This window comes from Triticum urartu, chromosome 7A (assembly GCF_056163025.1).
Source record: "Triticum urartu cultivar PI428250 chromosome 7A, HENAU_Tu73, whole genome shotgun sequence".
NCBI classification, from domain to species: Eukaryota; Viridiplantae; Streptophyta; class Magnoliopsida; order Poales; family Poaceae; genus Triticum; species Triticum urartu.
The window spans coordinates 550695725-550708259 of record NC_141879.1 but is presented as its reverse complement, the minus strand read 5'-3'; the positions used below and the strand labels follow the sequence as shown (position 1 = coordinate 550708259).

Genomic DNA, 12535 nt, shown 5'->3' with positions numbered 1-12535 from the left:
CCTCCACTCGCCGCCGGTTGTGTGATCGGACCTAGCAGTCCGCGCACGACGTTCCTCCTGCACGTGCGGATACCGTTAGAGGCGGTGCACTTGCGCCGCTCCGGCAAACCTGTATGTGGGAACCGACCACTGTTTGTACGAGGGAGATCGGACGATGAGGAGACGATCCACGCGGACGCGTTGCCCCAACTCTTCTTCCGCTGCACGGCACTGCGCGTCTAGTGGTAACGAACTGTGATCCATCTCCCGTAGCATGTTCTTGGTTGCTCTGCGCGTAGGAAATTATAATTTGTAGTCGACGCACCCTACCGTAGATCCCCAACGGTGGTATCAGAGCCTCTGCTATAGGATTTGGATTCAGATCGTATGCATATTAGATATGTGGAGGCAATAGATGAGATCTATTGTCATTGATAAGATTGGCTGTGTGCACGGTTGATGAGATCAACTGCACATGGGGATCGATGTGGCTATGTTTTCTGTTGATTGGGATCGATGAGCTCGTGACACGATCTACCCCTACCGGTCGGTTATCTGCCATCGGGGTTAACAGTGAAACATAAATCCGAATCGGATTCGCAATGATCGATGAGATCAGTCAGATCAGAGAATTCGGCGTGATCGGAGTTCATATGTGATCTATAATTTCTGAAAACGTCGTGTGCGTAGTGCCTTGTATTTCGTACACGATCACTCAAACCGGTAGAATGCGATTCTTTGCATAACTTTATTTTGTAGGGTTTGATGTGAATAGTATGGGTCATGTGTATGTTATGCATGTGTGTAAATTATACATGACATGCATGTCATGTTTGTCAGCCGGCAGGAGCCAAAGTGCTGTCATTATATTGTATAACGACCTGCGTGTCGACTTGTGACTCTATGTAAAATTCATTACTAGATGTAGTAGTTGGATAATAGAGATCAGGTTGGTGGCTTGGCGTCCCGACGTGACAAACAAGATGGAGTTCCTAGATGGTCATCGGAGTCGGAGCCAACCTGGAAGAACATCCATGAAGGAGCCATACTATTTCACAATATGTGTTTATTTGTGATTGTTATGCTTCCTTGTTTTCTATGCATGTTAGAATGGTAGAAAGATCACTCATGAATATCAAGCGAATTACCATCCCCGATGTTGCACCTTCGCACGTCAAGTACATCTAGTAGTGGGCTCATAAAATTGGGGTGCTGCTAGGTGTCCTTGAACTGAAGGGTTCATATCGGACACGGACATGCACTGCATTAGGTTGACTTGACAAGGCTATCAAAACAGTTTTGGGCCTTGTGGCAAAAGAGGTCGGGAGCCAGGGTATGAGATACCTACCCGACCGACAGGAGTCGTATAGAGATACGATTAGCAAGGAGTTGCTTACCGGATAGGCATGTTGTCTAGCAGTGATGCTAAAGCTCACTAGTCGCATGTGCTAGTCGGATCCTGAATCACTGAGAGTTTGCGGGGGGATGCTGACTTCAGTGGGAATATTTCTGTTTAAGGCTAGAATTACTCTACATAAACACATAGCTTAGTGATTGCATATTTTTCTGTTGTAGATCAATGGCACCACCTGCTCAACCCAACTTTGCATTGAAATCAATTCTGGAAAAGGATAAACTGAATGGAACAAACTTTACTACCTGGTATAGAAATTTGAGAATTGTTCTCAAGCATGATAAAAAGAAACATGTTCTAGAGGATCCGCTTCCAGAGGAACCTACCGATAATGCTAGTACCACAACCAAGAATGCCTACCAGAAACTCGTTGATGAATCAAACAAGATCAGATGCCTCATGTTGGCTTGTATGGAGCCCGATTTGCAGCAGCATTTCAAAGACGTTGGGGCTTTCGATATGATCGAGAGTCTCAAGAGCATGTTTCAGGTGCAGACTAGGACCGAAAGGTTCAACGTCTGGCGATCCTTGATGGATTGTAAGCTGAAGGAAGGTGATCCACTGAGCCCGCATGTGATCAAGATGATCGGATATGTGCAAGCTTTGAATCGGTTGGGCTTCCCGCTCTTGGATGAGATAGCTACTGATGCAGTTCTGGGTTCTCTTCCGCCCAGCTATGGGACGTTCATCTCGAACTATCATATGCATGGCATGGATAAGAAGCTCACTGAATTTCATGGGATGCTCAAAGTGGCAGAGCAAGATATTAAGAAAGGCACGCATCAAGTGTTGATGGTGCAGAAATCGGCTAAGTTCAAGAAGAGTTGGTCTAAGAAGAAGGCTAAGGCAAAGGGCACGGAGATGGTAACCTCCGCCGCTGTGCCGAAGTCTGGACCGGACTCAAAGACCATTTGCTCTCATTGCAAGGAAACTGGTCACTGGAAGAGGAACTGTAGCAAGTGGCTTGCAGAGCATGGCAAGAAGGCCGGGACTGCTTCAGGCAAAGGTACACTTGTTGCATATGTTATAGACGTTTACCTTGCTGGCATACCTAGTAGCTCTTGGGTATTTGATACTGGATCAGTTGTTCATATTTGCAACTCGATGCAGGGGCTGGTAAGAACTAGGCGTGTGGCACAAGGGGAGATTGACATCAGGGTCGGCAACAAAGCAAGAGTTGCTGCGTTGGAGGTCGGCACGATGTAGCACCAGCTTCCTTCTGGCTTTATTTTGGAATTGAATAATTGTTATTACATTCCTGCACTTAGTCAGAACATTATTTCTGCCTCATGCTTGATGAGTCTGGGTTATGAATTCAATTTAAAGGGCAATGGTTGTTCGATTTATTTGAATGGTATGTTCCACGGCTATGCACCCATTGTTGATGGGTTATTTATATTGAATCTAGAACAGGAACCGGTCTATAACGTGAATGTCAAGAGGCATAGGCCCAATGAGATAAATCCGACATACTTCTGGCATTGCCGGCTTGGACACATTAGTCTGAAACGCATGAAGAAGCCCCATGATGATGGACTCCTAACTTCAACCGACTTTGGGTCGTTCGAGACATGTGAATCATGCTTGCTCGGCAAGATGACTAAGTCCCCTTTCGCAAAGAGTTGCGAGAGGGCATCCGAGCTATTGGAACTGATACACAATGATGTGTGTGGACCAATGAGCACAACTGCCAGAGGTGGCTATTAGTACTTCGTGACTTTTACCGACGACTTGAGTAGATACAGATATATCTATTTGATGAGGCACAAGTCAGAGACTTTTGAAAAGTTCAAGGAGTTTCAAAACGAGGTGGAGAATCAACTCAGCAAGACTATAAAACTTCTACGATCTGATCGTGGAGGTGAGTACATGAGCCAGGAGTTTGATGATTATCTGAAAAGCAGAGGTATAGTACCTCAGCTCACACCTCCGGGTACGCCACAGAGAAATGGTGTATCAGAACGGAGGAATCGCACCTTGTTGGACATGGTTCGATATATGATGAGCAAGTCGGATTTACCCTTGTCATTCTGAGGATACGCTCTAGAAACTGCAGCTTTCACACTTAACAGGGTACCATCAAAATCCGTAGGCAAGACACCACATGAGATGTGGACCGGGAAGAGTCCCAGTTTGTCTTTTCTAAAGATTTGGGGTTGTGAAGCATTTGTCAAGAAACTTATGTCAGACAAGCTTACACCCAAGTCGGATAAATGCATATTCGTGGGATATCCGAGGGAAACCTTGGGATATAACTTCTACAACCGGGAAGCGAACAAAGTGTTTGTTGCTTGGAACGGGGTTTTCCTTGAGAAAGAGTTTCTCAGTCGGGAGGCCAGTGGGAGGACGGTCCGACTCGAAGTTCGAGGACCACTCGGGGACGGCTCGGCTAGTGATGAGATCATACCGGAGTCAGTCAGGGAACCCGTAGTGGAAGCGGCACCGGAACCACGGAGGTCGGAAAGATTGCGCAGAGTGCGCGATGTATTGTTGCTAGAAAGCGACGAGCCGGCCACATATGCGGAAGCGATGGTGAGCCCAGATTCCGAGGCATGGCTGGAGGCCATGAGATCCGAGTTAAAGTCCATGGATGAGAATCAAGTTTGGGACTTGGTTGATCCGCCGCCTGGCGTAACGGCCATTGGTTGGAAATGGGTCTTTAAGAAGAAAGCCGATGTGGATGGAAATGTTTAGATCCACAAAGCTCGGCTTGTCGCTAAAGGTTATCGACAAGTTAAAGGAATTGACTACGACGAGACTTACTCGCAGGTAGCGATGCTGAAGTCGGTGAGGATCGTACTAGCTATAGATGCATATTTCGATTACGAGACATGGCAGATGGATGTCAAGACGGCTTTCCTTCACGGAAATTTAACCGAGGACGTGTATATGATACAACCTGAGAGTTTTGTCGATCCGACTAGCACTAGTAAGGTATGCAAGCTCAAGAGATCCATTTATGGGTTGAGGCAAGCATCTCGGAGCTGGAACATTCGTTTTGATGAGGTCGTCACTAGTTTCGGCTTCATCCAAAGCGAAGAGGACTCTTGTTTATACAAGAAGTTAAGTGGGAGCTCGATAGTGTTTTTGATCTTGTATGTGGATGACATACTACTGATTGGAAATGATATTTCGATGCTGAACTCGGTCAAGGAGTCATTGAATGGCAAGTTTTCGATGAAGGACCTTGGTGAGGCAATGTACATTTTAGGCATTAAGATCTATAGAGATAGATCAAGGAGGCTGCTCGGCTTAAGCCAGAGCACGTACATAGATAAAGTGTTGAAGCGGTTCAACATGAGTGAGGCAAAGAAAGGGTTCTTGCCACTCTCACATGGTATAAGGCTAAGCGAGACTCAGAGTCCTTCGACATCTGATGAGTGAAGCAGGATGAGTAGGATTCCATATGCCTCGGCAATCGGATCCATCATGTATGCCATGATATGTACGCGGCCTAATGTTGCTTTTGCAATAAGCCTAACAAGTAGATACCAGGCCAACACAGGTGAGAGTCACTGGGCAGCGGTAAAGACTATTTTGAAGTACCTGAAAAGGACTAAAGAGATGTTCCTAGTTTATGGAGGTGAGGAAGAGCTCGACGTAAGGGGTTACGCCGATGCTAGTTTCCAAACCGACAGAGATGATTGTCGATGACAGTCCGGATTCGTGTACGTCATGAACGGAGGAGCAGTGAGCTGGATGAGTTCCAAGCAAGATATGGTGGCTAATTCTACTACAGAAGCCGAATACATTGCGGCTTGTGAAGCTGCAAAGGAAGGTGTTTGGATCCGGAACTTTCTAGATGATCTTGGTATTTTCCCAGCCTCGGTAAAACCGTTGGACCTTTATTTTGATAATTCTGGTGCCATCGCACAAGCCAAGGATCCGAGGAATCACCACAAGGTCAGACACATAGATCGGAAATATCACCTGATACGAACGATTGTAAAGAGTGGTTATGTAGAGTTATGCAAAATTCACATGGATGCAAATGTTGCGGATCCGTTGACTAAGCCGCTTCCACAACCCAAGCATGAGGGGCATGTTAGAGCTATGGGCATTCGATGTCTATTTGATTGACTCTAGTGCAAGAGGGAGAATGTTGGAGATATGCCCTAGAGGCAATCATGTATGATGATATTTCCTATGTGTTTATGAATAAAGATAGTCCTTGGACATTATCAATGATGTGTATCAGCAAGTACGTGACTTGTTTGTGGGACTATGCATTGTATGATGACTGTCCTAAAAGGTCCCTAGTCGAAAGGGCTGTGCGGACGCACAGCCAACTAGACTAGCATATGACACGGTCGATGGCTTGGTCTCACTAGCCATGGAGCATTGGATGCTAACCGGATAATATGGACTTGGAAGGATCTGGTCGGATTCGACATAGTCGGATCCGAGTCGAGATAAGGTCTGAGTCGGACAGACCCAACTATGAGACACAGCGCTATGTCATCTGTGAGTCTCTAGTACAACATATGTTCTATGTCCTAAGACCTGACCTGACGCATGTACTCGGGATGGTGACAGACTTGCTTTGGGCCGACCAAACGCTACTCCTTTACTGGGTAGTTACAAAGGTAGGTTTCAGGCTTGTCCAGACCCATGCTGCGAGACATGGTCGAGTAAGATGGGATTTGCCCCTCTGACCAGGAGAGATATACTCTGGGCCCCTCGTGTGATCCGACCAGGATAAGCATGGCCATGCGACAAGGATTATGAGATAATCCGGATAGTGGTCGGCATCACTGGAACGAGAAAGAGGTTGGGATAACACAAGGATGACAGACTCGCCTTGAGCTCGACAACATATATCGTGTGGCAAAAGGAATGGAAGTATGATGTACATGTTCGCTAACCAGCTTCATAGTCTGCTTGGTGTTCGGCATGCCTTGCTAGAAGCCGCTACCAACCGTGCAGTTCAGAGTTGATCCGAACTACGACCAAGCCGACTTGAACCTAAGGGGTCGCGCGCTTAAGGGAAGGAACCTACGAGGTCGGATCCGAGGACACTGGTCGGATGTGATCCGAACTGTATTCGGATTGTGGCCGAGTAGACTTATGGGCTTTAGGGTCCGTGCGAGGCCCAAGTGTTGTGCTCGCGACGGATGCCTATATATATAGTGGAGATGCCGCACACTCACGCGGTTGATGGCTTCGGCGCTGTCACTAGGGTTTGCATGTGTTGCGAATAGACACCTCCACTCGCCGCCGGTTGTCTGATCGGACCTAGCAGTCCGCCGCACGACGTTTCCTCCTGCACGCGCGGATGCCGTTAGAGGCGGTGCACTTGCGCCGCTCCGGCGAATCTGTACGAGGGAACCGACCACCGGTTGTACGAGGGAGATCGGACGATGAGGAGACGATCCACACGGACGCGCTGCCCCAACTCTTCTTCCGCTGCACGGCACTGCACGTCTAGTGGTAAAGAACTGTGATCCATCTCCCGTAGCATGTTCTTGGTTGTTCTACGCGTAGGAAATTTTAATTTGCAGTCGACGCACCCTATCGTAGATCCCCAACATCAACGTCAAGAACTGACTCCTGCCTGGTGGGCCTCATCAAGGTGTCTGATCTGGTGCGGCCCTCCCCACCTCCTCTCCCTTCCCCGCTCACTCCTGTCCCCTAATGGCAAATTGATCTGCGAAATTTTGTTATTGTCTCTTTTAGTGTTCTTGAGCTTGTTTTAGTTATTTAGGTTTGGATGGTGGGAGAAAAACTGGGTGAAGGCATTGGTAGTACAAAGAAAGAAGCGTTGCATCAGGCTGCAGAAATATCTTTAAGAAATTTGCCAATTAAGTTTGTTTTATTGCATATTTGTACTAACCTCTCTGGTTTCGTTTTTAAGGATATAAGATAATATGTTACGTAATCAAGAGATTCATTTTAAATTTGGATTGTTCACATGCTTACTCGAAGGATATATGTTGTGCCATGTGGAGTTTTCTCATTTTAGCACCAGCTATCTTGGAATTAGATCGGATAGTGTGGGAATATAATGATGACTGTTTCTTGATGGGTACTTGCTGCATGATTTTTTCCAGTGCATGTCCATGTTTACATGTGAAAGTTTCTTGCTTGATTCCGTTCTACTGGTTCATTGGATGAATAAACTCACATCTTGCATGGCCAAACTCTCGGCTGATGTTTCTAATAATTCACTTTTTGTCATTGCAGGAGATTATGGAGTGTAATTCTTCAAATGTGCAAATGTCACGTTGTGCTAAGGGTTCCGAGACTACAATAGAGACCAAAATCAAGACTTTGGATTCTCAAATATACAATTTGTGTGTGAATAAATATGTAAGTTGACAATGCATGCTCATATCACAAACTATGGTCAGAAGTTGCTCTCTGGGAACTCATGATGTGTTTTTTGAATTGTTTGTGTATTTTTCTCTTGTGCTATGTAAAAACTTGGTTGTTTCCATGCAATTTTTATTCACAATCAATTTGATTCCTGCGACGTTCTCCTGTTTTTTCTCAGAAAAATTACTGTTGCATTCTGATTTGACAAGAAATTTACATATAACTGTATGGAAAATCTCTTCTAATTCCTGTAAGTAATTTTGAGAACACACCAGTACATCCATATTTCATAAGCAATGTGTTAGTTGGATGCCATTTAGTATTATGCCTTTATGCCAAATATTAGAAGTTACATGAGTAGGCGCATGATGTGCTGGATATTCATGTCATCAAAAGTTCACGTGAATAATTTGCCTTTTAGATTTTTTATGAAAATCTCTTGATAGAGCTTTGTTTCATTTATTTTCTGAAGTTAAAGGCGGATATATATAGTGTTGTTGTGCTCATCGTCCAGGACACTGTTATGTTGAAAACATTTTGTACTGATTTGATGTTTCAAATTCACTTGCAGATAAGTACATGTCGTCTGATCCAAATAAGATGACTAATGTGAATGAAGATGGTTCCGATAGCAATCCAAACTTTGTTGGATACTCTGAGAACACCAGGAATGATATATTGCCAGCACTTAAGAGGAAAACAGGAGGTTCTGGTTCTATTGCTGCTCTTAAGGTACTACTGGTCGTTTGACTCTCTGCTCATTAAACTGGTAGTGTATAAGATGTGTGAAACATACTACAGTGCACTCTTGAGGGATATAACTTAGTTTTTTAAGCTGGGCCAAGTCCTCTAGATGGTTCAGGAGGCAAGGAGACTTATGCTCAGGTCAGTTAGCAGTTTCATTCTTCGAGTTGTTTGACTTGATATCTGTAGTGTTGACAGCATACACATTAAACCGAGAGAATGAAATGTTTCCGATCATATGAAGGTGATTGATCTTCTTAGCAGAAAAAAATAGTAAATCATAATATATTTATCCTACAACTGGTCTGGTGCCCTTCTCTGTTCTCATGTGTGTTCTTTGTTTGGCAGATCATGGTGAAGTGAGCAACCAAATCATCCTCACTTCTTGATTCTGTGCTCCATGCTGCTCTTCCTTCGATTGCGGCTCATCTTCGTTTGCTGCTCAGGTTCGTTTCCTATCGGAGTGGCCATGCATATAGCTCACTACCTGTTTGTCTTTATGTTCAGCAACTATATTTGTCTGTTCGTGTTTCGTTGCATCAGATTAAAATTATAATTTTTTCACCACAGTTTTTGGTGGTCGTTTTGTTGCTGCTGCTCGTTGGTGATTGGTTTTTGCAGCTGGGTCACATTTGTGCTTCATGTATGATTCTCTCTTCCTTTCACAAATATTTATTTCCATTCTTTGCCTTCATGCCGTATGGTGCTGCCATTGATGTTGTTACTGTTAGGTTGATCTCTCCACCGAGTGGGCTCAACAGCCCATCGGGCCCTAATCTATTCGCGCCCTGATCGGGGGCGCCCAATCCTCTTATGGTTGGTGGGCCCCTGTGACCTGCGATATATAGAGAGGTGAGGGCCGGGGCACACAGTACGAGGTTTATCGCACCGCCAGACTCCCCACCGAAACCCCCTTCCGATCTAGGGCAATTGCAGTGCTCACGGGAAGCACCACTGCCACCTCTCCATCTCGATCTCTCTGCTATCACCGGCCCCTACTTCACCATGGCCGGCGCTGGATCAAGCTCATCTGCACCCAAAGAAGATAGGTTTACCGGATGATCTAGCCTACCCCGATCCAAAGGATCTATCAATGGTATCAGAGCCACTGGCTAGATGATTTCGGTACAAAGAAACAAAAACAGAAAAAGGGAAAGAGATCCCCTCCCCCAAGAACCCTAGACAGAGCAAAGTAAACCACCGGATTTTGGCCTTGGGCCTCACCGGCAAAGAGCGCCGCCGCACGGCCGCTCCTGTTCCTCTCGATCCCCACACGCATCGGCAAGCCGAGGTGCGGGGACGAAGAACCACCGGAGCTACCAAGCTCGCCGGAAAAGAAAGTCAAAATGTCAAAAGAAAGGGGTTGCAGCACCGCGGCCAAGTCCCTCGACAGCGGCGCGCCCACCGCAAGGGAGGACGCGCGACCGGCGAGGAGGATGGCAACGGCACGATCTGGCCGAGCTCCAGTTCCTCTCGCTGCACCTCTCTGTCTCTCTTGTGAAAACGGAAAAGGAAGAGGGGAAAAGAAGTCTTGCGTGGCGCGGCGGCTAGAAGCCATCGCCGGCGGTCGGTGAGGCTTCTTCCCCACTAGCTGGCATGGCCATGAGAGCAGAGGAGGGTGCTCGCATCATGGGCTCTCTCTGCAACAGAGAAGAGAAAGGAAAAGGAGGGGGAAGGAAGGGGAGGCACACGCGGCGCGGTGGTAGACGTTGTCGCCGGCGGCTGGCGCTCTCGCGCGGTGGCGCTCGACGCCGTTGCCGGCGAAGTCCCGTGCGGGACAGAGGCGAGCGGCGCGTGAGAGGCGAAGAGGAGAAAGAGTGGCGCTAGGGTCCGATCAGGGCGACAGGTTGCTTGGTTTTGATCCAGCGAGATGCGTGCTGGACCGTCGGATTGTCATGGACGGCCGTGATTCAAACCCTAACCCGCAACTGGGCCTCTAGGCCGAAAGTGGAGAGTGGCGCGTCGGGCCGAGGCCGCAGCCGCTAGCGCTGGGCCGAGGCCAATAGTCGCGCGCTGGGCCGGGGCTAGACTGCGCTGTCGTTTTTCCTTTTTCCTTTTCGTTTTAATAGTTTCTGTCTAGTTTTTGGGGCAGTTTTCTAATAGATTTTCTATGCAATTTTTTCCAACAAAAATTTTTGTATAGAAAATAGAAAAGTAAACAGAAAAGTTCTAAAAATGAAAATAGATAATTTTTAGAAAAAGAAATGTTCATGAATTTTTATAAAGAAAATAATAAAGTTCATGAATTTTTTAAGGAAAAGTTTCTGTAAAGAATTAAAAGTTCATGAATATTTTTCCGCTGCGTAAATAATTAATGCTCTTTTACACAGAAAATAAAAGTTTATATAGTATTAAGTTTTTTAAGAGCATGTTAAAGTGATTATTAAAATGAACATGATTATGTTATTTTTTATGACCAACGTTGTTTAATAACATGATCATGTTTTATTATTGAAATTTAAAGGTGCATTTATTTCTAATATTTTGCCCAACGGTAATATAGATTTAATTGCGTAGACAATTATATGTTTAATTTGACCAACGTTAGATTAATGCATATGATTGTTATATTGATGTCACTTAAATTGTGATTTCAGGAGGCCTAAAAGAAGTTCCGGCATTCAGAGGTGACAACCACACTGGGTGGAGGAAGAAAGTTGAACTGGCATTTGTTTGTGCTGATCTGGACTGGGTTCTAGATGAACCACAGTCGGTCAGACCTACCGAGCCAGTAAGAGAGACCACTGATGATAATGCTGCATGGGCTAAAAAGAGGGGGGGATTATGCTCCTTTGGAGATGTCCTACATCGTAGACAACAAAAAGTGGGTCAATGCAAATAAAAAATGCATGGCGTTTATAAAGAATACAATTGAGAGCACCATTGTGGACTCCATTGCAGAGTGCACTTCCGCAGGGGAGTTGCTGACAAAGATAAAGAGCCAGTTCACTAGCTCTTCAAAGATATATGCCACCCAGGTGTTAAAACAACTTGTGACAGAACAATACACAGGTGGTGGAATAAGAGAGCACATCCTCAGGATGAGCAATATGGCAGCAAAGCTAAAGCCCATGGATGAGGATCTGGAGATCAAATCAAAACTTCTGGTCCACCTGCTCATGGCTTCACTGCCAAAGGAGTTTGAAACTTTTATTGTGAACTATAATATGTCACCTGGAACATGGGACATTGAAAAGACAATTGCAATGTGTGTCCAAGAAGAGGACAGACTAAAAGCCTCACATGGTGGTACACTCAACTATGTGAAGGATCACAAGAAAAAGAACTACAATAAAAAAAACAAAAGTTCTCCTTCAAAGCCACAAGGAAAAGCTCCCTATCAGCATCAGCGTCAGCAACAGTCTTTCCCAGTGGAAAAAGACACTTGTCTCCACTGTAAGCAGACCGGGCATTACAAGAAAGACTGCCCTGTTTGGCTGAAGTCCTTAATGGCAAAGCAAGGTAACAACATTGTTTCCTTAGTTAATGAATCCTTGTACACACAGTTTTCGAAATCTACTTGGTGGATTGACTCAGGGGCAACTGTTCATGTTGCAAATTGTTTACAGGGATTCCATTCGACCCGGACAATGCTAAGAAGAGAAGGAGGCATTGAAGTAGCCAATGGAATAAAAGCGGAAGTTGAAGCTGTCGGCGACATCTCCTTGGAGTTAGCTGATGGATTCAATCTTCTACTTAGAGATGTTCTTTATGTTCCTTCATGTAATAGAAACTTAATTAGCGTTTCATGTTTGGACAAAGAAAATTATGAGTGTTATTTTGGACATGGCAAGTGTGCCATCTGGTATAATAATGCTTATGTGGGTAATGCTTTACTACATGATGAGCTTTATTTGTTATCACTTCGTGAAAAAGTGCATTCTGTATGCAATGTGAATGAACATATTTCCACGTCGAATAAAGAACAAAAGAAAAGAAAGAGAACATTCGACTCATCGAAATTATGGCATTGTCGCTTGGGCCATATTTCGAAGGGGAGAATAGAAAGATTAGTCAAAAGTGAAATTCTTCCACAGTTAGAATTCTCAGACTTAGAACAATGTGTAGATTGCATTAAAGGAA

The 12535-nt window shown here is 45.3% G+C and overlaps 1 protein-coding gene across 1 annotated transcript; it reads left to right on the top strand.

Moving 5' to 3' along the window:
• The first annotated feature begins 11058 nt into the window (after nt 1-11058).
• On the top strand, nt 11059-12283 carry LOC125522728 (uncharacterized). Its single transcript, XM_048687766.2, has 2 exons — nt 11059-11914; nt 12022-12283. The coding sequence occupies exons 1-2, from the start codon at nt 11200-11202 to the stop codon at nt 12066-12068; spliced, it is 762 nt and encodes a 253-aa protein (XP_048543723.2). The 5' UTR covers nt 11059-11199; the 3' UTR covers nt 12069-12283.
• The last annotated feature ends 252 nt before the right edge of the window (nt 12284-12535 follow it).